This window comes from Pseudophryne corroboree, chromosome 2 (genome assembly GCF_028390025.1).
Source record: "Pseudophryne corroboree isolate aPseCor3 chromosome 2, aPseCor3.hap2, whole genome shotgun sequence".
Taxonomy (NCBI): Eukaryota; Metazoa; Chordata; class Amphibia; order Anura; family Myobatrachidae; genus Pseudophryne; species Pseudophryne corroboree.
In genome coordinates this window covers 101,841,325-101,866,270 of record NC_086445.1, presented here as the reverse complement: position 1 = coordinate 101,866,270, position 24,946 = coordinate 101,841,325, and the positions used below count along the sequence as shown (strand labels likewise).

The 24,946-nt window shown below is 43.2% G+C and overlaps 1 protein-coding gene across 1 annotated transcript in view; it reads left to right on the top strand.

The window, feature by feature from the left end:
• Window positions 1-24,946, top strand: part of GUCY1A2 (guanylate cyclase 1 soluble subunit alpha 2) — a 374,872-nt gene that overhangs the window by 160,108 nt on the left and 189,818 nt on the right. Inside the window, exon 4 of the mRNA XM_063951569.1 lies at window positions 4,457-5,181. Within this exon, the coding sequence (XP_063807639.1) occupies window positions 4,457-5,181 (725 nt within the window). The remainder of the gene's footprint in view (window positions 1-4,456; window positions 5,182-24,946) is intronic.

Here is a 24,946-nt window from a genome sequence, read left to right as displayed (position 1 = left end):
TATAGATTATTTAGTGTTTATATACAGTATATATTTGTATTAAACAAAAAGCACTATTCCACGGCACTCACCTATTCCTAGATTTGGAGTACAGTGTGTGACTGTTTTGTTTAAATAGAAATCACAGGGGCTCTGCTCTCGCTATATTAACTAACAATAATAGACAGTGGAATTTTAGTTCATGTATTGATCAATGCATTTAAGCCTGCAGCCCCCGACAAGGGACCCCACTATACTGCAGGTCCTACTCTATTGCTCAAAATAATTATAATGAAAATAGCTGTCACATGAGTGTTAAACTTCAGGTGTGCTATCGAGTCTAAAGCTCACAGCAACTTTACTTATATAGTTGAGAAAGTTACCAACACACCTGTTTTAAAGCACTTAGGAGAACAGCTGACACTAGCTATAATTAAGTTAAAACAAGGTGCATAAAAAAATGTGATCACATAAAGATTAATTAAAACCTAAATTAAATGTGTTGGTAACGGTCTCACCTTGATGCAGTGTTTTTGTGGACACAGTCAGGACAACGCAGACATGCCTGGACCATTTTCGGGGTGGCTGTGTGACATCACACGCAGTCGCTCGGAGAAAAAAAATGGTTGCTCAGGAAAGGGTTGACCACAAATCAATGCGTTCACAATTACATTGCGAACACATCGCAAGGCGCCGCCACACACTTGCTGGGCAGCCTTGCCGTGTGCTGGATGGCCCCCAGCATGTGAGGAGATGGATGCAGCAAGATTTGCGTCCATCTCTGAATCACCCCCTTAATTTTTATTGTCCTTATGTGCAAATGAAGAATGGTTAAAGCACTGTGCCTAAGACAAGGACAGTCTCTCACAATGACCTTCAATCTGAAGACATACTAGAACTATATTGTCAGCTAGAGAATACAGTAAGATGACTTATACCACCTAATAATGTGGGCTTTTTTTGCTAAGCCCAAACTGTATTTTGTATTTAGAGATGAGTATTGATTTAACGGAGCAAAGATGATTGAGGACATCATCTGAAATATCCCATGATTGAATTGCTTTTTGTCCAATTTACCAGCAGGTGTTAATCTGTTTGAAACAGGTTCTCTGTTCTCAGATGTCTGGAAGCTATTTCCAAACAAGCAGTTTAGGACACTTCAAAGGGAATGGATCCAGAGAGGCTTCCCGATTTTATCGTGTAACCTTTTGAATATGCATACTGTAGCAGGCAATATGGAGACTTTGATTAATTCCCCATAGGAATTAAATATTTAAGCTGTTGGATAGAAATTAAACAAACTGAAAGGAAATTTATTTTCTGCTACTATTCTTTTTAGTGGGACATGACGTTTGAATAAATTGGTTTGGAAATCTAACTGGACAGTTTTTTCTGTTTCCGAAAATGTTGTTTAATCCACGCTGTTGATTTTATGTATTTATAATAGTTACCACTTCAAATTCAGAAAACTGGGATATTGCTCTTCAAATAGGGTCTCAAAGTACACACAAATTACATTTTAGTGTTCAATTTAACTCGTAATCAAACAAATCACAAACGAGTTCCTGTTCAAACTGTACCACTACACATACCACCTAAATATTACTGACCTGATGATTCCCCTAACAAGAGGATACAGATATGGGGAATCTGTATAGGAATGGGCTTGAGCAGGAAAGTGTGTGTGTGTGTGTGTGTGTGTGTGTGTGTGTGTGTGTGTGTGTGTGTGGTGGGGGGGGGGGAGAAGGGTTTTGGAGAAGGTGTTAAAGGGTCATCCATGTGCATACAGTATCTCTTGAGAATGGTCCGTGAATAACCTCTGATAGCTGCCAGTCAGTGACCTAGAGCAACTGAATATCGCTTAGCTACCTCTGTGATGTTGTATTGGTACACTGAGGTGATACTGCGATAAGGGGCATTAAAAGACTAGTCCTATCGCTTACTGTTAATAAATAGGCCAATAGATGTGAAAATAACATTAAGCAATTATATCAAATTGGAGGATGAAAAAAACTGGATGCACGATCTAACTAGTCTTTTAAAGGGATATAACAAAGCAAAGTAAGTGCACCAGGCTGATAGGGTTGGGTATGAAATCCTGGCAGTCAGAAGACTGACAGTGGAATCCCGACAGATCCCAGTAAGTATTTTCACCCTGCTCCTAATCCTAAACCACCCCTCCCGCAGACTAACCCTCATCTCCCTCTCCTGCAGCCTAATCCTAACCATCCCCCCACAGCCTAATCCTAACTGACCCCCCGCATCATAATCCCAACACCCCCTCCTACAACCTAACCGCCCCCCCCCCCCCGCAGCCTAACCCTAACCTCCCCCTCCCTCATCCTAACCCTAACTGTTCCCCTCACAGCCTAACCTCCCTCAACCTAACCCTAGTCCCCCCCCACAGATTATCCCTAACTGACCACCCCCGTAGCTTTAAACTAACCTCCCCCACCCCAACTCTACTCCTAGGGTTTAACCCTAACCATCCCCCTAGTCCATAACCCAAAGACCAGTGCTTAACTCCAGGATCCATCATCCAGACTGCAAGTATTTTTATTGCATCCCAACTAATAACCAAGCCCCTATTATGTGTGCACTGCGGACCTGATTCAGAGATTATTGTCCAACTGTGCATGCTGGGATTGTCTTGAGATGGCAGAGATTTAAGTAATTGACAGTCACTGACCATTTGGGTGAGGTAACGGGGAATGGCGGCAAAAACGCAGACATGTCACGACCGTTATCAGAGTGTGTCTCAGCCTGCGTCTGTTATCCTGTACGCAGGAACAGTGGCTCTAGCGTCTTACTTCCTGTGGCCATGATGTGTGTCCTTTGGGCTACTCAGAATGGACTGATCTGTGGCTCTGAGAACACTTTCGATGCTGTGGCAGCATCAAAGCACATCTCTGAGGTAGCAGTTGATTTACCGACAGACACAATACCGACAGTCATAATCCCGACAGCCATTGACCGACAGTCAAAATACAGACACAGTCAAAAAATACCGACATTCATTATACCAACATGGTCAAAATGCCGAAATAGTCAAAATACCGACATCTGAAATGCCGACATGCGGTTTTAAGGAATTTTTGCCCCAAAACAGACTTTTTCATACTTTACCATCCCAGTGGACCTGGAGGGGGAATATAATAGTTTGGCAAGTGCGGCGAGCCATGCGAGTGGACGCGGTACACTTAGACAGTGTTAGTGTTGGCCTATGTCGACATTGACACAAAAAGCAGAAAAAATCATGTCGGTATTTTGACATGTCAGCATTTTTAGTGTCGGTGTTCTGACTATGTATTTTGGACATGTCGGCATAATGAATGTCGGTATGTTGACCGTGTCAGTATTTTTACTGTAGGTCAATGGCTGTCGGGATTATGACCGGCGGTACTGTGTCCATCTGTAAATCAGGACAGAACTTTTACAAAAAAGAAAAATTATCATCATTTATTTTACTTATTTTTTGGCCGAGATATATAAGGCTATCAACTCATCTTTAAGGTTCAATGTTAGAAATTATTTTATTGCTTTTCATTTTTTTATTTTCCTAAAGCTCTTAAAAGTAAATAATTATCTCCCTACTCCGCTACAGACAGTGGAAGCTACAGTCACGTGTATATACCTGTAGGATGAAGTTCTAATGGCAATTGAGCCAGGTGTTAGACCTTCTACAGCAATGATGGTCATTTTTAAGGCCCCCATACATCTGAGATATATTGGAGCAGTGTCCCAATCCCCCAATGGCCAGGTCCAATAATTGGGAATATTACACATGTTTAAAATTCCAGATTCCCAGATCCCGACCAGAAACGGTCATTATCTGCAAATCAGGCATTTTTGTCATGTTTTATTTCCCTGATTCCCCAAAGGATTCTTGATCCTCGACTGATCAGCATTTCAGGTAGAGATGTGTGCAGACTCCTGTGTTTTAATTTTGGTTCTAATTCATCATCATTTTTTGGTTTTGGCAAAACCACACTCAAGTGTTTTGGTTCAGATTCGGTTTTGGCTCAGGTAAAAAAAAAAATCTTTAAAAGAAAAATTGATAAGCATTGATAAAAAGCAATCATTAAAAACAGCTAAAATCAGATAATTTTTGCATCCCTAAATTTGGATTTAAAACCCGAATTCCGAACCACGGGAAGATCCGAACCAGGACCCTCTTTGAAACTAATCTCCTCGGGAGATGGTTCTGTTTGGAACCGCAAAAGTTAGGTGGATTCGGATTTCTGTAGAACTGAACTGCACAGGGAAAGGGAATCGAGTCATAGATGCACGGTGGAACGGGCATTACCCCAATATATCTCAGATTTATGGAGACCTTCAGTTTTATAAATAGAAAAAATAGTCAAACTATTTTTGATTGAAAAACTAAAGATAAATACTTCTTGGCATGCAATATTCCCTTAAACAGTTAATAATAAATACCATGTGTTTCTGACTGTTTATATCTGTATTGTTTCAGGTCTGAAGTTTGAAGAATTGCAAGAAAGGTTTGGTGAGGAGTTCTTCAGCATCTGCTTCGAGGAGAATGAAAGAGTTTTACGAGCTGTTGGCGGGACGCTACTTGACTTCTTCAATGGGTTTGATGCATTGTTGGAGCACATTAGGACTTCAATTGGAAGACAAGTGACCCTTGAATCCCCCTCTTTCCTATGCAAAGAGCTTGCTGATGGGACCCTTGTGCTCAGTTGTTTTCACCTTCATCCCATGGTAGGTTTTGCTATGCTTGGCATGATAACGGCAGTGGGGAAGAAGATCTACCAATTAAAACTTGACGTGGAACAAATAAACAACGTGACTGAGAAATTGTTTCCTGAAATTATAAACCCAGGTAACTGTAAATCTCTTATCTTTAAAATCAAGGAATGTGATAATGCAAACATCACAAAATTACCTCCAATAAGATCGTCCCAGGTTCCATCTGACTTGAGGATCAGTATCAGCACATTCTGTCGAGCATTCCCCTTCCATCTGATGTTTGACCCCAATATGCTGATCTTGCAGCTCGGAGAAGGACTCCGGAAACTGATAAAGTGTGAAATCCACAAAACATTGAAGTTTCATGATAGTTTTGAAATAGTTTCACCGAAAATCATCTGTACTTTTGAACAAGTCCTGTTGAGACTGTCAACTCCCTTTGTCATACGGAATTCCCTAGATACGGCTGGCCTTGAGAATAAAGACAAGGTAATGTGCTTAAGATATTCACTGTAAATTTCAACTGTATTAATCATTATTAATGCCTGATGGCTACAACATACTGTAGATACTACTGATTGCACATTAATAAGATTCATAATATACACCAAAATGTATATCTATACAGTATCTGTATTTCTATCTGCATGTCTGTCTCTCTGTCAGTGAATGTACCTATGAAGTGGTGCTATAATTCTAGAACAATGGTGCATAGAGCACCAATCACTAGGAACCAATTACGCAGCCCATCTCTAAGTGCACCAAATTTGCATAGTAACCCCCTGGAGTGCACTAGGCTTCTGGGGCACAATTTGACATATCAAGAGACATGGGGTAAAGGAATCCGCAACCCTCCACTTTAATGTTTGGTAATGTTTTCTGCTGTTAAGAGGGAGAGAGGAATCCGAAACCTCTCTGAATGTAATACAAAGAGCAAGTTTCTCTTCAGCACAGTTTTTACTAAACCTGAATCAGCCCAGTAGTACAGTGTGTAGTCAATACAGGTTGAGTATCCCTTATCCAAAATGCTTGGGACCAGAGGTATTTTGGATATGGGATTTTTCCGTATTTTGGAATAATTGCATACCATAATAAGATATCATGGTGATGGGACCCAATTCTAAGCACTGAATGCATTTATGTTTCATATACACCTTATACACACAGCCTGAAGGTAATTTTAGCCAATATTTTTTATAACTTTGTGCATTAAACAAAGTGTGTCTACATTCACACAATTCATTTATGTTTCATATACACCTTATAGACACAGCCTGAAGGTAATTTAATACAATATTTTTAATAACTTTGTGTATTAAACAAAGTTTGTGTACACTGAGCCATCAAAAAACAAAGGTTTCACTATCTCACTCTCACTCAAAAAAGTCCGTATTTCGGAATATTCCGTATTTCGGAATATTTGGATATGGGATACTCAACCTGTACATATATTGCTGGATGTCCTTACATGGTTTACAGTTGTTCTCAATGTTCGTTTAGTACAATAGAGTGCAAACACTTGGTTTGATGTGTAGAATAATGACATTAACCAGTTACATGATCGGGGAGTGGGTAGATGCGTCTCTGTGAATCCTAGCTACTGTATGACTATTGGTCATAACTCACAGAGGGCGGCATGTACCAAAGCAAAAATGTGTTAAAAACCCAATTTTCTGGGTATTTACTGCATTTTCAAATGTAGTAAACCCTGGCCGCCAGGGCTCCGACGCGGAAGGTAATGTCAGCTTTTCCTGGCGTTACCGTATAGCAGCCTATGGGCTTCTTTCCGCATCATGCTGTGTGAAGGATCCGACTGGATCCCTCCCAGCATGCCCCATGACTGCCACGTCCCCCTGCACATGCGCACACAGACTCCCAGGGTCAATACCCGGTAGTACAGAGATGCATCACAAAGGATAGCTCTGAGCATAAGAGCTGTCCTTCGCAACACTAATTGCATATGTTAGTGCATATGCGATTACTGCCGATGCGATGTGTGGCGGGATGTACCGGCAATGGGGAAGCAGCTATGTATTGTATACTAGCCACTGGGGAAGGAGCTTTGCATTATATACTAGTCCCGGGAGAAGGAGCTTTGTTTTGTACACCAATGACCAGGGTAGGAGCTCTGTATTGTACACTAACCACCAGTGAAGGAGATTTGTATTGTACACTAGCCACCAGGGAAGAAGCTTTGTATTGTACACTAGCCACCAGGGAAGGAGATTTGTATTGTACACTAGCCACCAGGGAAGGAGATTTGTATTGTACACTAGCCACCAGGGAAGGAGCTTTGTATTGGACACTAACCACCAGGGAGGGAACTTTGTATTATACAATGTTCATAAGGGAATGAGCTCCACAATGTACACTAGTCACCAAGGAATAGGCTCTGTATTGTACACTAGTTACCATCCAATGGCTTCTCTTTTATAATAGCCACAGAAATGGGCTAAGTTCATGGTCATTGTGTTGGAACTAGAGATGAGCGGGTTCGGTTTTACTCGGATTTACCCTAATCTCCTTATTGGCTATCGGACGTCACGTGTTTTGGATAGCCAATAAGAAAAATCCAGAAAATAAGAAATGGCGATAATTCTGGCGTAGAGTACTGAGTAAATCCGAACCCGCTCATCTCTAGTTGGAACATGGCATATTTTGCCTAATTCAGACCTGATCGCTGCTGTGCAAAATCGCACAGCGGGTGATTATCGAATGACTGCGCATGCATACAGATCGTAATGCACAGACGCGAGGCGAAACTGCGAACAATTCAGTGTCTTTTTTTATTGCTAGGCGAACGCAGGCTGATTAACAGGAAGAGGATGTTGGGGGGAGGGGGGTACCTGGCTGTTTTCTGTGTGTATCAGGAAAATTGCAAGCATTCCCAAGCGTTTTCAGGGAGGGTTTGTGACGTCAGCCCGATCCGGGCTGTCCGGCCCGATCAGCCTGGTTGTTTCGCACTGTGGGGGTAAGTCCTGGGGTACGCACAGACTGCACTATTTATTCGATGGTGAGTGAGATGCGAACGGATTTGTAGCTGACTGGCGGTCTCTTCTCTTTTGTAGCACTTGTTGTTGGGTTCACTACTGGAGATTGTATACTGGTACGCCTTTTTGCATAGTGGTTTAATGTTTGACAAGTGTTGAAACTGTGGCATGGGAAGGCCACCTTTGCCTTATGTGTGAAAACAACTTGTTCCTCCATTGTGTTTAAGCCAGGATGTTGCATTTGCTAATGCCTTGTGATTGCATATTATTTAATGAATTACTGCTTAAATATTTTTTTAGATACTAGAACCTTGCTATAATAGCATGGTACCGGCAAAAAGGCTGATGCTGTATTTATTTGGCCGATATAGCTGCACTGTATTGATGATGGACAATGCATCTATGTCAGTGTCCGTCACAATATAGGTCTTACAGGACATCTATAGGCTACGTGGAGCTCTGTAGGACTAGTATTGTGTCAATTAATGATATGGCGGAAACCATGCATTGATGACCCACTGCTGCATCTAGTACTGTCCCGCCGGTGGGTTCCAACTGAATCCAGTCATTAGGGTTCTAACTCAACCCATGCCTGGAGAATAGTTATCTCATTGATGTAACTTGTCTGTCAATGCAAAATTTTCATCATGGGGTCTATTCATGAAGCAGTGAAAAGAGTTGAGAAAAGGACCAGTGGAGAAGTTGCCTATGGCAACCAATCAGCTTTGAAGGAAGCCTTTTTCAAGTACATTCAATGCAAGGGAGATGCTAATTGGTTGCCATGGACAACTTCTCCACTGGTCTGTTTCTCCTCTCTTTTCACTGCTTCATGAACAGACCCCCATGTCCCTTGATTGCTTCTGCTTATTCACGTCACATTAAGTCAAGGGGCCTCATTCAACATTGAACAAAAAATATGACAAGAATGCAAGATTAAGTTCTACACTTACCTTTTTATAAGTATGAGTATTTTTGGGTGCTCTTAAGATATATATTAATCTTAACAACTAGAGTATGGATGGTCCGGAGAATAGATAAGCCAATCATCATTATCAACTTATGTCCAGCATTTACTGTAGATACATCCAGGGCAAATATACAGCTGCAATCATCATAAACTTCCTGATAATTATAATTGCCATATATTTAATTACTAAAACAAATGTGTGTTTAAAATTAATCTTAATATAATCCATAACTTAAGCCAGTGCTGTACATACTGAGTTAGTTTCCACATAATTGAGATATGGGCATCACGAAGCTTCCCTCCAACAACAAAAAATGTGACACCATACTGGAAAGAGCTATTGCTCAAGTGACCAAAGTGGGAAGGGGAGACATCATGTGAGTTGATGATGTGAGCATACCATACAATATCCTGGTAGACGGCTTTGTTCTCAACAGGTTCTATTCCCACTGGGTTGGTTTCGTGGACCCACCAACCGATTGGGAATACTGGGAAGGTGTTGGGATTCTGGCTGTCAGTATATCACCCGGTTGTCAGGATTCCGGCATCAGTCTCCTGAATGCCGGGATCCTAACAATCGGTAAATTGACTGCATCCCACGCAAATACATTTTGCTTAGTTATGACTTACGGTAGGGCCAAATTCAGTAAGAATTGCAATTGCAAAACTGCTTGCAGCAGCATTGCAAATGCAATCCTTTGCAGTGCAAATGCAGGAGGAGGTGCATACCACATCCTTCCTGCATTTGCGATGCCATCACATCTGTAATGAGCATAGCAACCATCTGTCATCTGCGACAGCAAGCTAAGTACGCCTGAGCTTACTCAGGCTGCCGTCAAGGTGCGGCTTGTGAGGCCAAGGAAATTGTGTATCGCAATGCAGTCCTTGGCCTCATCGTTCCCGGGGCTCAATCAGGCAGAAGTGTTGGCATCCCTGCTTTGCGATCACAGAACCTGTTCTGCACATGCACAGAATGGGTCCTGCTTGCGCGCAGTTCCCGATCATCGGGGAAAATGCAGTAAGGATCGCATAAGCAATCTTTAATGAATTAGGCCCTTGGTTCATAGTGTGCAAGAATTATCATTCTGCCCGAGAGTGCTGGGCAAATTTACACATGTTGTGGACATCTACATAGGTGATGCAAAACTGGGAGTCTGAGACACAAATATAAAATCACATATAGCAATGTACCGGTACATGCATGTGTCACGCGTAAATAGAATACAAAACGATAGAGCAAGGTGGCAAATTCCGCCACTGGAAAAGGAGAATGTCATAATTATCTCGCTACCCTTGTAACTTAAACAATTTCTTTATTCATAAAAGATAAAGTGGGAGATGGATCAAAGGTTGGAGAAAAATAAAGCAGAGAGAGATAATTTACCAACCAATCAGCTTCTGTCACTTTTAAAAATGACAATTATGAGCTGAGTACTTTATCTCTCTCCACTTTACAATCCGCAGAATTGATTTTGCCTTGGAAAGTTTACAGACTTCTGCACCACTTAGCCCGTGATTGCAGATGATCTAGTGTATGCTCTGTCTGCCTGCTTGGCTGACATATAAGATTGATTGAATAGTGATTGGAATATGGTTGGTGTAATAAGCAAGAAAATATATATTTCTAAAGAATGATATAGTTTCCTAAATTCTGAAGGTGTATCATATAATGTGCTCATAATATGTAATTTTATTTATTTTTAACTTCCCCCTTGATGCTGGACATGCCCACTATCTGGAAAGTTTTGGGGGGAGGGTGCTGCTGCCATGGCCCATGGCTAGACCTTACACCTCTGGTGCTGCCCATGTGGGGCCACTAGTACAAATTTTTCCAGGGCCGCTTTTTGTTCCCAATCCGCCCCTGACTTCAGCCAATGGCCCTCATTCCAAGTAGTTCGCTCGTTCTTTTTCATCGCATCGCAGCGATTTTCCGCAAACTGCGCATGCGCAATGTTCGCACTGCGGCTGCGCCAAGTAAATTTGCTAAGAAGTTTGGTATTTTACTCACGGCATTACAAGGTTTTTTTCTTTGTTCTGGTGATCGGAGTGTGATTGACAGGAAGTGGGTGTTTCTGGGCGGAAACTGGACGTTTTATGGGAGTGTGTGAAAAAACTCTGCCGTTTCTGGGAAAAACGCGGGAGTGGCTGGAGAAACGGGGGAGTGTCACTGTCTGGGCGAAAGCTGGGTGTGTTTGTGACGTCAAACCAGGAACGACAAGCACTGAACTGATCGCAGTGGCAGAGTAAGTGTCGAGCTACTCAGAAACTGCTTAGAAATTTCTATTAGCAATTTTGAGAATCTTTCGTTTGAAAATTTGCTAAGCTAAGATTCACTCCCAGTAGGCGGCGGCTTAGCGTGTGCAATGCTGCTAAAAGCAGCTTGCGAGCGAACAACTCGGAATGAGGGCCATTGGACGAGTCAAATCAGTGAGATAATTATTTGAACACAGAACAATTTGGAAAATGTTTTTGACCAATCACGTTTCCAGTGAAATATGCTTGAAGGGTACCCATTGCATGCACACAGCAGAGGCGGAAATTTTGTGGGCTAAAATAGTAATCATGAGAAGGCAGCTGGTCAGTTACTTCCCAGGAGACTACTGTCCTCATCGAGCCATGAAGTACACAATTCCTGCTTAATCTTTGTGCAGGTGATGATTGCCCATTAAGTGATGGTGATTGCTATTTTATTCTGTGATCGAAGGGAGGATGACAGTAATGGCATAGCCAGGGGGGGGTGCAGGTTGAGCAGTAGCTCCATCATCTGAAAATTGGCATCTATGTTGGTCCCAGCGGGATGTAACCATGACATCAACAAAAGCATCCACCAAGGGCGTAGTGAGTGGAGCGTGGGCTCCTGGCACCAGCAGGGATAGGTCTAGGCTCATTTACCCAGGCAACTGTGTCATTTGCTGCAGTTCCCCTGTACCCTGCTCTACCACCTCCATGGAGCATCATCATCAAATAATGTTCTGGCTTCTTCCCTCACATGACACAGTTCATTGTCAGTTTTTAGCCACATGAATGCCCCACTCAAAAAAATATCTTCTCTTTATTATTTGTGTGACTGTCTGTTTCCCTCTCAGCCTCCCCCCTTCCCACCCCCTCCTTCAGTTTACCCTCATCAGCTATGAATTGCACAAGTATTTTGGTAGTACTTGTTTATTAATAAATGAGAATATCTATTCACCAGCTATCCCTTTCTCCCCGAGTCAAGGACCTGGAAAAACCCTGGGTCCATGCCGTAGGTTGGATGCAAGTTAGAAAGGATGTACCGGGTTACACTTCATGGGAAATGACCAACAAATTTAATTGGTCAGTCAGAGGCGTCAGAGGACGATACAATGATGTAACAAACGGACTACTGTGAAAGGCAAGACCTGTTTTTCCAGGGACTGAAGCGTGGTGATGACAGTTGCAAAATGGGTTCAATCCAGGTTTAATTTCCGTCCTTCTATAAGTTTCACATTTATTTTTATATTTAACAGTAGTTTTAAATTTACTCAATAGTGTGTACACAGGATATCAGAAGTTATCAAGATCATTTCATGTCTCATAAGACTCAGATTGTGAGAACAATCTTTCAAGCGTGTACCTAGCTTTACTGTAGTGGCCAATCCTTTTGTCAGTCAAGCAGGAGCCTTATCCACGTCAATAACAGTCTTGGCTTCCAGCTCACAATCACTGATTTCTTCACAGTTTTAAGTAGCAGTTCTTAGCTGGCTATCCAATATCAGCATCCAGGCTCTCTGTTAGAAGTCTTATGTCAAAGGGTTGAGACTTGTCTCCTACACATTACTGTACTCTTATTATCTGAGGGTTGGAGAACAAGTCTGGCACTACCCATCTCCATTGAAAAACCCCTTCCAGCAGCAGTTCCATTCTATCTGGATATGTAAGTCACACATTAGCTCTTCCTGATCACATTCTAATCACTGAGTTTTGAGAAAAGGAAGGCATTTTTCCCAATGCAGATCTGTGGCCCCATTATTGTAGATCTGCAAAGTATTGCCATGTGGAAACTGACCAGTCCAGCGCAATAGCCTAATACTGCTATCGGTTGTGACACGAGCCAACACTTATCGCTTCACTGGAACAGGCTGTTCTTGATTCCATCTCAACAGGATTGGACATCCCCTAGGTGGCAATAGCACACTTGAAGATCCAGTACTAGTGCCATCAGAAAAAAACACGAGTAAAATAGACATTAAACTGAATACATATTTTGGGCTTAACCTTTGTTGACTATGCCGGTAGATGCTGCTCATGCAACCTGGGATCAGAGGGAGAAAAGCAAATTTCTTACAGTCCGGACAGTGGGGGATATTTAATTAAACATAATTATCTCATAGAAGCTGAAAAATGTGATATTTACAGTATGTTCTCTGGAGATGGCGATAAATATATCCACTCCAGTGACAGTTGCAGAGCAGTCCAAAATTCAAACAGGGGAGCCATACCAACTGCCAGTCCCGAACAGCAATGTCTGGCAGTGTTTGGGGTGGCAGTTGGTGTGGCTCCCCTATTTGAATTGTGTACTGCACTGCAACTGCCACTGGAGAGGAGATATTTATCGCCAGAGAACATAATTATCACATTTTCCAGCTTTTATGAGATAATTATGGTTTATTAAATATCCCCCTTTATGAGCAAAGAGGTGCAGCAAGGGTGGTGTCAAATTAGCCCCTCTTTTCCTCACACAGCCCCTTACTATACTAACTCTACACATGACCTTCCCTTCCCTCCTGTCTATGTTCAAGGAGATGTAAGCATCAAATACGGCCAAGTCTGCATATGGAGACCAGTGCCTGATTCAGAGATGTACGCAGTTTCGATGTTGCATGGAGTGGAGCAATTGGCTCATGCTCCAAAGCTCCACTGCGCATGCACAGCAATTATTTATCAATAAGACATGCACAGGGGATTTATTCACAAAGTGAGTGACAGGTAGTCAGCGTTTGGGGGAGGTAACAGGCGGAGTGGCTAAAAAAAAATGGAGGCATGTCGGGACTATTTTTTGGGTGTGCCAAAATCAACCACTGCAAATTTTCTTGCAGCTAGAGAGCCCTCGACGTCCTAGGAGAAAACATAGACAAACGGCTTCCATACATCAGCAATCAATTGGGCAAATTTGGCACTTTGCAGATGATTGTGTAAATAAATCTGCAATGTATGAGGTTCACAGATCGCAGATTCAGACCAAAAATTGATTGGGATTGTTAAAACATGTTGAATTTCACAGATCAATTGGGGCGGTGTTGTTTGCTAGTGAATGTTAACAATCAGCAGATCTGTAGACCATTTCTACTGAACTGATGGGCCTTTCAAGATTGGCAGGTCTGTATTTTCTGAAAATGACCTGCAAACCACTGAAAAATATCTGTAATGTTTGGGCACAGAATGGTAGATTGGGGAATCTTTCAATCTGGGCAAAAAATCTCAGAATCTGCAAATTGTTTCTTTGTGATTGCTGATGTATGGGGGCATTTAGGGGGTCATTCCTAGTTGATCGCTAGCTGCATTTGTTCGCAGCGCAGCGTTCAGGCTAAAAAACGGCAGTTCTGCGCATGCGTATGCGGTGCATGACGTACGGGCACAACGAACTATACAGTTTTGCACAGGGTCTAGCGATGCATTTCAGTCGCACTGGTTACCACAGAGTGATTGACATGAAGTGGGCGTTTCTGGGTGGCAACTGACCGTTTTCAGGGAGTGTTTGGAAAAACGCAGGCGTGCCAGGGAAAATGCAGGCGTGGCTGGGCGAATGCTGGGCGAATGCTGGGCGGGTGTGTGACATCAAATCCGGAACTGAATAGTCTGAAGTGTTCGCAAGCGCTGAGTAGGTTTTGAGCTACTCTGAAACTACACAAAAACTTTTTGTAGGCGCTCTGCGATAAAAACGTTCGCACTTCTGCTAAGCTAAAATACACTCCCAGTAGGCGGCGGCATATCGTTTGCACGACTGCTAAAAACTGCTAGCGAGCGATCAACTCGTTAGTCAGAAGTTCAATGGGGGTCATTTCAAGTTGATCGCTCGCTAGCAACTTTTTGCAGCGCTGCGATCAGATAGTAGCCGCCTATGGGGGAGTGAATTTTCACTCTGCAAGTGTGCGAATGCCTTTGCAGCCGAGCGGTACAAAAAACAGTTTGTGCAGTTTCTGAGTAGCGCTGGACTTACTCAGCCGCTACGATCACTCCAGTCTTTTTAGTCCCGGAATTGACGTCAGACACCCACCCTGCAAATGCTTGGACACGTCTGCGTTTTCCCAAACACTCCCAGAAAACGGTCAGTTGACACCCATAAATGACCTCTTTCTGTCAATCACCTTGCGATCAACTGTGCGAATGGATTCTTCATTAAATCCATCGCCCAGCACCGATCCTCTTTGTACCCGTACGACGTATGCACCAAAATGTGCAGTTTTGCTGAATTTTAACCTGATCGCAGCGCTGCAAAAAGTTGCTAGCGAGCGATCAACTCGGAATGACCCCCAATGTCCGATGTGTGTCCAATGTTTCTGCTTTTGTACATAAGCACTGGATGTAAGCAATGCCGGATTACCAAATAGGCAGAGTAGGCATCGGTCTATGGCCTCCTTTTAGGGGCCCCACGACATCGGATCAAAATAATATTGATTTGATCTTTAAAGAAAATTACAATCAAGCTTTCTTACATTGTTTCAAAAAGATAGAAAAACTTAATCAACTCAAAGAAACAAAATGTTTACCTTAAAGACTCTACAGAGAAAGTACTGTATTAATGTAATGTACTCATTAACAATTTAAAGTATATAAACCATGGACTGTTAGTTGGTAAAATTAAAAACTTATAATTTGAAAGCAGGGCCCCGAGATTTCGACTGCCTTGGGCTTGGGGCCTCCACAGGGTTTAATCCGGCATTGGATGTGAGATGTCGGTAGTGGGCGTCTCTATGCGGAATATGGCTTCTGAGTCATTAGTATATTTTCGCAGTGTCACAACTAGCGGAATCGCATCTGTGATGCATTTCCATATCGCTGAGTCAGGCCTTCTGTGTGCATGCACTGTGCGGAAATGTGTATTTTATGCCAGAGGAAAAGCATGAGCCCCAGTATGCTCCTGTTTGAATAGAGAAACATTTTCTGCCCTGTTTTACATTTGTAGCAGATCAGTTTGGTTTATCTGCAATTACGCTGTTTATTTAACAATTACCCCAGTAATTACAGTGAGTGACTGTACTTTTAATCTCCTAATCATGCACTTGATTTGAAAATCATAACATCTCTGCATAATTATATATGCACATATACCTAAGAAAACATTATAAATGTCACTTCTAAAACCTAAAGCAGTTAGTTTTCAAATGACAAAGTTGATTGCTGTTTTGTGCCATAAAACTGAGTTATTACCTTCAGAAAGCTGTAGCCACTGTGTAAGGTCCAAACGTCTGTATTAGTTTATGTACTGGTGTATATTATAAGGCAGTGACAATACACATAGGAGGATTCCAGCAAATCTTTTGTCTTTCAACCCCTGAAGGATGTGTTGGTATTATGGCCTCCCCTCTTAGGTACATAGCATCCCCTCCCCCTTTATTCCCCCCCCCCCCTAAAAATCATAAAATACCACCGGTGTAACATCTTTTTACATTAAAGTTCACCTCTGACTCAATTCTCACTTCTTATTCTGAGGATAATATTTGAACTAACTAGCTTGCACAATGACACTCAACCGGATAATTGTCCAATAAAACATTACATATTCTGCACACACACCGCAGAAGTAAATGCAGACAAAAAGTAGCGTTTTACATACTGCAATACCATGAATGGCATGCACTGGAACTCCACAGCTAATTGAATCTGCCTCTCTTGGTCATGTATGCCCCTAAGCTACTGAGTTTCCCAACCAGTGACATTATGGGGGAGATCAGTGCCATCGAGGGTGGGGGGGTAGGTGCCTTGCTGGAGCGGCCCGGCAGGGGCTCAAGCATGCAGCCACTCCCTCCAGCCCCTAACATGCTGTGTCTCCCCAGCCCAGCACACGCTGCTGTGTGCTGTGCTGCAGTGGAGCCCAGGGAGTCTGTTGCTAGTCAGCTGCCTCGTCTGGCTGTATGGGAAGGGGGTGGCATTCACACTGATCACCCCCTCTCCCCCCTTCCCCAGAACTGCCACTGGCTCCCCAGATCTGCTTATGGCTCCCCTTGTTCAGCGGGTTTTATATTTTATCTAAAGGGGCGTAGTCACATACCCCGGTATTAGGCCACACACCCTACATTACTCTGGCCCGGCCAAGCTCTCTGCAGCTCTAAGGTGGGGGGGGGGGGGAGCATCAAACATTCTTGAGTGGACATGTGGACTTGCACAAATTAACCAATCAACTTCTAGCTATCATTTAGTCTATAAAATGATTGGTTGCTGCTACGCGCAACTTCACCTGTCCTATTTAGAAGGTTTGATTTTTATTTTTTAGCAAAGTAGCATTTTTATTCTTAAACTAGTCTTTAAAGGACATTGGTAGCAACGTAAACACCTAAATTAAAGCACACAACTTTATCTGAACAATTTACACTCGGATTTTGGATGTTTAATCCTTTGATGTCTCGTCTTCTTTTATCTATCTTTTCTTTACCCACCTTGTTTGCTGGAAGTATATTTTGGTGTCAGAATGTTTTTACTCTAATCGCTGTTTCCTACTCAGCAGGAATTTCTTTTTCTATTACAGACAAGTCATCAAAGGCCATTGGAACAGTTATTTAAGGGAAAAGCTCAGTATGACGCCATAAGGTTAATATTTCAGGCAAACAAGTGGCACTTTTATACCTCAAGGGTTGTGATCTATAGAAATAATCCAAATGAATCAGTGCTATCCTGAAGGTGGCACATGCTTGCTTACTTACTTTTACTTCCTCTCTGGTGGTGTGACCAGAATCTTCTCTTCATTAGGCCCCGTCCCATTCACAGAAGATGCTGCAAATCTCAGATCTGTGGGGAGGGGGTGAGATTAAAATGCTGCATTATACTGGCCAGGCTCCCTCCCTATGGACCACCGATTCTCTCTAGCAAGGGGGCAGGATGCGGGAGATTTACCTACTCTGTCAGGGGTCTTCTGCACTTTGCTGGGTGCGCATTGGGTATGGGATCTCGGCGGCCGGAATCCTGGCAGCAGGGTGAGTGCCAGTAAGCCCCTTACGGGTTTGCTGCGCTCGCTACGCTACGGTCTCAGTGCGCTCATCACAGGTTCTATTCCTAACCTATGGGCGTCGTGGACACCCACGAGTGGGATTAGCCCTGGTGCAGCTGTCGGTATTCTCGGCGGTCGGGATCCTGGTATCAGTATTCTGACCGCCGGGATCCCGACCGCCAGGATATTTACTACAACCCCTGGGCACTGTTTGGTAGACATACAGAATCCTTGTATTGAATACACTACAGATAGGTGCAGTCTACAGACTACTCGCCATGATTCAAGTATATTCAATACAGTGTAATGAATACACTAGATCTGCTTTGGTGGTCCCACACTACTGCATGAAACTAACACTTACAGGTGTTAGAACATACAGTGCAGGTGGTTTTTATGGCTTATCGGTGTATACACATATAGATAGATAGATAGATAGATAGATAGATAGATAGACAGACAGACAGACATATACTGTAGATTGATTGCAGCAGCGGATCAACCTTGCGCAGAACGCTGTGACTATCAGGCATCTGAGCAACCCCTCTGGTTTTCTGCCACAGTAAAGCTGCCAAAACCTGAAAATCTGCATTTGAAGATGAAGACACTGGTTTTGGGACACCCCCAAAACAGAGACATCACACCTCTATTTTGAGCATTGCCCACCTTCTCCTCCTTGCGCACTGCAACCCTTGTGCATGCCCAGTCCCGAAGCCATCGGTCACTTGCAACTGAATCTGGACTGCGTCCAGATACTGAATCAGGCCCATAGTTATTAGGATGTATGATATACAGCAGAGGTTCCCAAACGCGGGTCTCAAGGCACCCCAACAGTCCAGGATTTAGGTATAGCCATGGCTCAGCACAGATGGTTAAATAAAATTGACTGAGGTGCTAATTAAGGGGTCTATTTACTAAGCCTTGGATGGAGATAAAGTACCAGCCAATTGGCTCCTGACATGCCACAGGCTGTGTTTGAAAAATGACATTTAAATGCCGATTGGCTGGTACCTTATCTCCAGCGACTTTATCTCCAGCTAAGGCTTAGCAAATAGATCCCTTAGTCACCTGTGGCCAAGCATGGATACATGTACAACCTGGACCGTTGGGGTGCCTTGAGGACCGCGTTTGGGAACCTCTGATATACAGTAAAAGCATTGTCATTACATTGTGATTTGCTTATTTTTCATTTTCATCAGTGCCGCAATTCAGATGCAAATAGCTGTGACTTATGTCTTCATGAATACATAATTCATAGCACATATAGTGGATTTAGCTAAATACAAAAAAATATTCATGGACTGCCTGTACTGCAGAGAAGATCTACATTTTGCTCTTAGTTACTCTATAATATACAGTTACATTCATTTTGTTTTACTGAACAACATGAATAAGATAATTCATTAATGTGGAATCCAAAGACCATTAATTATGTTGCCCAGCAGCTTCTCAAACAGGTAAAACCCAAATAAGACACCACACAAGTGAAATACATTTCATCATTCCAAAATACACATAATCATTTGGCAGCAATAAATAGCTGTAATTCATGCAAATCTTACACTGTGACACTTAGAAAAGCGGATAAATATAGTTTGCAATACATAGTATTTGTTGCCAGGCAACACAAAAAGGCGACTGCTAGGATATGTGCTTCAATTGAGAATAGAAACTATATATTCATTTACCCCAACAATAGTGCCCAAAGAGGAGCTAGGCCAAGAAAACACTAACATCATTCCTGAATCCTGTATAAGCAAAATCTAAATAAAACATGGCCACTATCCTCAACCTCTGATCCTGATAGGCCAAAGTCCTGGATTATGGACATGTGTCCAGTCTGATAGGCAACATATTGTCTGGTCTTACATTCTCTACGGCACAGTGTGCGATGACTGTCCCATGAGTTAGCACGTTTTCTGGCTTATGTGACATTGAAAGGTGCCGATCACAGCAGAGAAGGTGGTTCTGGGGCACTTGCTAATTCAAAGGTGTTTAAGGGTAAGGGGGTGGTCTAGCACTTCAGAAATTCTAGATATGGTCCCATTGGCATCACCAATGCATGCTGATTATCATGTCGGCTACCCCCCTCTGAAGGAGCCATGGACATGTCCTGATTTTGAAATCTTAAATATCAGGATGTAAGAATCAGTGTCCTTTTGCAATCATTCAATGCCAATTTGCCTATGGTAAATGCACCAAGTTAATATGTCGGGATCCGGTCAGGATCCTGGTTGATCGAGATCCTGGTGTCAGGTCTCTGGTTTTGTTTGTCCCGGAGGGGGCACTAGTGGGTCAGTGTTGGTGTGATGTACAAAGCGTGGAGGCAGTATAAAAGTCCTGCGCATATGCACTGATGTTTATTAGCACAGAGGTCACAGAGCAAATGATATAACAGTGGATGATAACTAAGAACCAACAGTGAAGCAAATAATGATTGATAACTGAATCCAAGAAATAACTGAAAGTCTCTAGCAACGAAATATGAAATAACTTGGTAACTGAATGCAAATGAATTGGAAAACAGAACTCCGATAATACTTGAAAAGCACACAGTCTCTGTATGATACAATATGGAATAACTTGGTAACTGGATGCAACAGAACTCCGGTATTATTTGAAAACACACAGTCTCTGTATGACACAAGTCCTTATGGCCACGCAAGGCCCAAGCAGGAGACAGTCCCACTACAACAAGTTTTGTTTAACTGCTGAATGCAAAGGTGGATAAACTGATAACGAAGAGCACAGGTAAAGTAATGAAGTGAACACCTGAGGAGAGTCTCTTACTGCTGATGAACTGTGGCAGGCTGTAACTGGAGTCCGTAATAAACAGGAGAACTGCAGAGTGATGAATGGAATGATGAGAGTAATCACGGTGAATCGCTGGAGACAGGAACACAGGAACCAGGAGAACTAGACACACCATATGTGACTCATTGTCCGAGGCATTGTGACTGAGCCTGGACAACTTATACCCCTTGCTCTGCGGTGATTGGTCACTGTACTCTGGCTGGAAGCACATCACTGGATTGGATGCCTGGGTCAGCAGAGTGCAGAAGTCATGGCGGCTCCCATACAGACCGGACGCCGGCACACAGCAAGACACACACGGAGCTAGACTCAGGGGTACTTAGCGACACTGAAGATGACGCTCGCGGTCAGCGCATCCATGCAGCCGCAACTGGGGCCATGACCTCCGGAGGCCTGCACACCAGCGCACTGGTAAGTGAGACGCTGCTGAACGCCGATTCCTGACAGTACCCCCTCCTTTATGGGTGGGCACCGAACACCCTCGAGGCTTGGCAGGGGAGAGTCTATGGAAAGCTTGCACCAACCGTGGGGTGTGAACATCTGTGGCGTTGATCCAACTCCTCTCCTCAGGACCATATCCGGACCAGTCAATCAGATATTGCAAACAACCATATCGAAGCCGAGAGTCCAGGATCTTCTCCACCTCGTATTCCACACCCTGATGAGTCTGTACCTTTGGAGCTGCTGGAAGAATTCTCTGGAAATGATTAAGAATTAATGGTCTGAGGAGAGAAATATGAAATGAGTTGGGAACTTTCAAATAAGAAGGCAGTTTCAACTTATAAGCCACTGGATTGATAACACACTCTACTGGAAATGGCCCAATAAACCGTGGAGCAAATTTAATTGAAGGAACTCTAAGACGGAGATTTCAAGTAGATAGCCAGACTTTGTCACCCGGCTTTAAACTAGGAACTGCTTGTCTTTTTCAGTCGGCAAAAACTTTATACTGATGAGATACTTTCTTAAGGGATAAATTAATCTTTTTCCAGATCTGAGAAAACTGTTGAAGTGCTGAGGCAGCCGCAGGCACATCTATGATGGGTAAATCTTGAAAATCCGGTACTCTAGGATGTTGACCATAAACTGCGAAAAAAGGAGTAGTATCTGTAGAGGTATGATAACGGAAATCATGAGCAAACTCCGCCCAAGGCAATAAATCTACCCAGTCATCTTGCGAGGAAGAAATATAAAGTCTTAAGTAGGTCTCAATCTCTTGGTTTACCCTCTCTGTCTGACCATTTGTTTGAGGGTGATAGGCCATGGAGAATTTAAGTTTAACTTGCAGCGCAGAACACAGAGCCCTCCAAAATTTCGCCACAAACTGTACTCCTCGATCAGATATTATTTCTGTTGGAGGTCCATGTAACCTATAGATTTCATGAAGAAATAACTGTGCCAGCTTTGGAGCAGAGGGCAACCCCATGAGTGGAACAAAGTGAGCCATCTTTGAAAATCTGTCGACCACTACCCAGATGGTATCATACCCTTTGGAGGGAGAAAGATCCAAAATAAAGTCCATTGACAGATGAGACCAGGGACGCCTTGGAATAGAATTTGGTAGCAACTGGCCCGCAGGAGCCTGACGAGGAACTTTGTGTTGACCACACTTAGGACAAGAAGCTATAAATTCTTGGATATCTGCTTTCATGTGAGGCCATCAATAAGTTTGAGATAGGAACTTGAAAGTTTATAAGACTCCATGGTGACCGGTAAATTTGGACGGAAGATTTGGACGAAGCTCAGGAGAAACAAACATCTTGCCTGGAGGTGGAACTTGAGACACACCCGTAGCTGCAAATACCACAGGATTGAGTACTGGTCGAGAAGTATGTTCTGCCGATTCCTCACTTTAGCTCATAGAGCGAGATAATGCATCTGCCTTAACATTTTGTGAGCCAGGTCTAAACATTAACTTAAAGTCAAATCAAGAGAAAAATAGGGCCCACCTTCCTTGCTGAGGATTCAGACACTGCGCTGCCTTTAAGTAGAGGAGGTTCTTGTGATCCGTGTAGATGGTAGTAGCGAATCTCGCACCTTCCAGCAAATACCTCCATTCTTCAAGAGCCAATTTGATTGCTAACAGCTCCTGGTCACCGATGGCATAGTTCATTTCAGCAGGCAAGAATCTGCGAGAGAAAAACCCACAAGGGTGAGTCTTACCATCAGCGCCCAAGGGGACAGGACTGTGCCCACACCAACCATCGAGGCGTCCACTTCCAGAATCAAGGCCTTGTTGACATCTGGCTGTTGTAACACAGGAGCTGAAGTAAAAGCCTGTTTAATTTTATGAAAAGCAGACAGCGCTTCGTCAGACCATTGGGAAGGGTTTCCCCCTTTCCGAGTAAGGCAGGTAATTGGAGCTATTAATGTGGAAAAGCCTTTAATAAACTTTCTGTAGTAATTAGCAAAGCCAATAAAATGTTGAACTGATTTGAGTGTTGTTGGAAGAGAGCTAGTGATGTGCACCGGACATTTTTCGGGTTTTGTGTTTTGGTTTTGGATTCGGTTCCGCGGCCGTGTTTTGGATTCGGTCGCGCTTTGGCAAAACCTCCCTGAAAATTTTTTGTCGGATTCAGGTGTTTTTTTACAAAAACCCCTCAAAAACAGCCTAAATCATAGAATTTGGGGGTCATTTTGATCCCATAGTATTATTAACCTCAATAACCATAATTTCCACTCATTTCCAGTCTATTCTGAACACCTCACACCTCACAATATTATTTTTAGTCCTAAAATTTGCACCGAGGTGAATGACTAAGCTAAGCGACCCAAGTGGCCGACACAAACACCTGGCCCATCTAGGAGTGGCACTGCAGTGTCAGGCAGGATGTCACTTCAAAAAAATTGTCCCCAAACAGCACATGATGCAAAGAAAAAAAGAGGCGCACCAAGGTCGCTGTGTGACTAAGCTAAGCGACCCAAGTGGCCGACACAAACACCTGGCCCATCTAGGAGTGGCACTGCAGTGTCAGACAGGATGGCACTTCAAAAAATAGTCCCCAAACAGCACATGATGCGAAGAAAAAAAGAGGTGCACCAAGGTCACTGTGTGACTAAGCTAAGCGACCCAAGTGGCCGACACAAACACCTGGCTCATCTAGGAGTGGCACTGCAGTGTCAGACAGGATGGCACTTCAAAAAATAGTCCCCAAACAGCACATGATGCAAAGAAAAAAAGAGGTGCACCAAGGTCGCTGTGTGGCTAAGCTAAGCGACCCAAGTGGCCGACACAAACACATGGCCCATCTAGGAGTGGCACTGCAGTTTTCTAATGAGAGGATGAGTGCTTCCATCCTCATGTGAATCTGAACCACTAGCCATGAACATAGGCCAGGGCTTCAGCCGTTCCTTGGCACTCCGTGTCGTAAATGGCATATTGGCAAGTTCACGCTTCTCATCAGACGCTTTTAATTTTGATTTTTGGGTCATTTTACTGAACTTTTGTTTTTTGGATTTTACATGCTCTCTACTGTGACATTAGGCATCGGCCTTGGCAGACGACGTTGATGGCATTTCAACGTCTCGGCCATGACTGGTGGCAGCAGCTTCAGCACGAGGTGGAAGTGGATCTTGATCTTTCCCTATTTTACCCTCCACATTTTTGTTCTCCATTTTATAATGTGTGGAATTATATGCCAGTAATATATCAATAGCAATGGCCTACTGTACCGTACTGCTATATATTATATACTGGTGGTCAGCAAAATTCTGCAATGTCCTCCTACTACTGCGCACAACAACTAAAATGCACCACAGGTATGGATGGATAGTATACTTGATGACACAGAGGTAGGTAGAGCAGTGGACTACTGTACTGTACTGCTATATATTATATACTGGTGGTCAGAAAAATTATTCACTGTCCTCCTACTACTGCGCACAACAACTTAAATGCACCACAGGTATGGATGGATAGTATACTTGACGACACAGAGGTAGGTAGAGCAGTGGACTACTGTACCGTACTGCTATATATTATATACTGGTGGTCAGCAAAATTATGCACTGTCCTCCTACTACTGCGCACAACAACTTAAATGCACCACAGGTATGGATGGATAGTATACTTGATGACACAGAGGTAGGTAGAGCAGTGGACTACTGTACCGTACTGCTATATATTATGTACTGGTGGTCAGCAAAATTATGCACTGTCCTCCTACTACTGCGCACAATAACTAAAATGCACCACAGGTATGGATGGATAGTATACTTGATCACACAGAGGTAGGCAGAGCAGTGGACTACTGTACCGTACTGATATAATACTGGTGGTCACTGGTCAGCAAAATTCTGCACTGTCCTCCTACTATATAC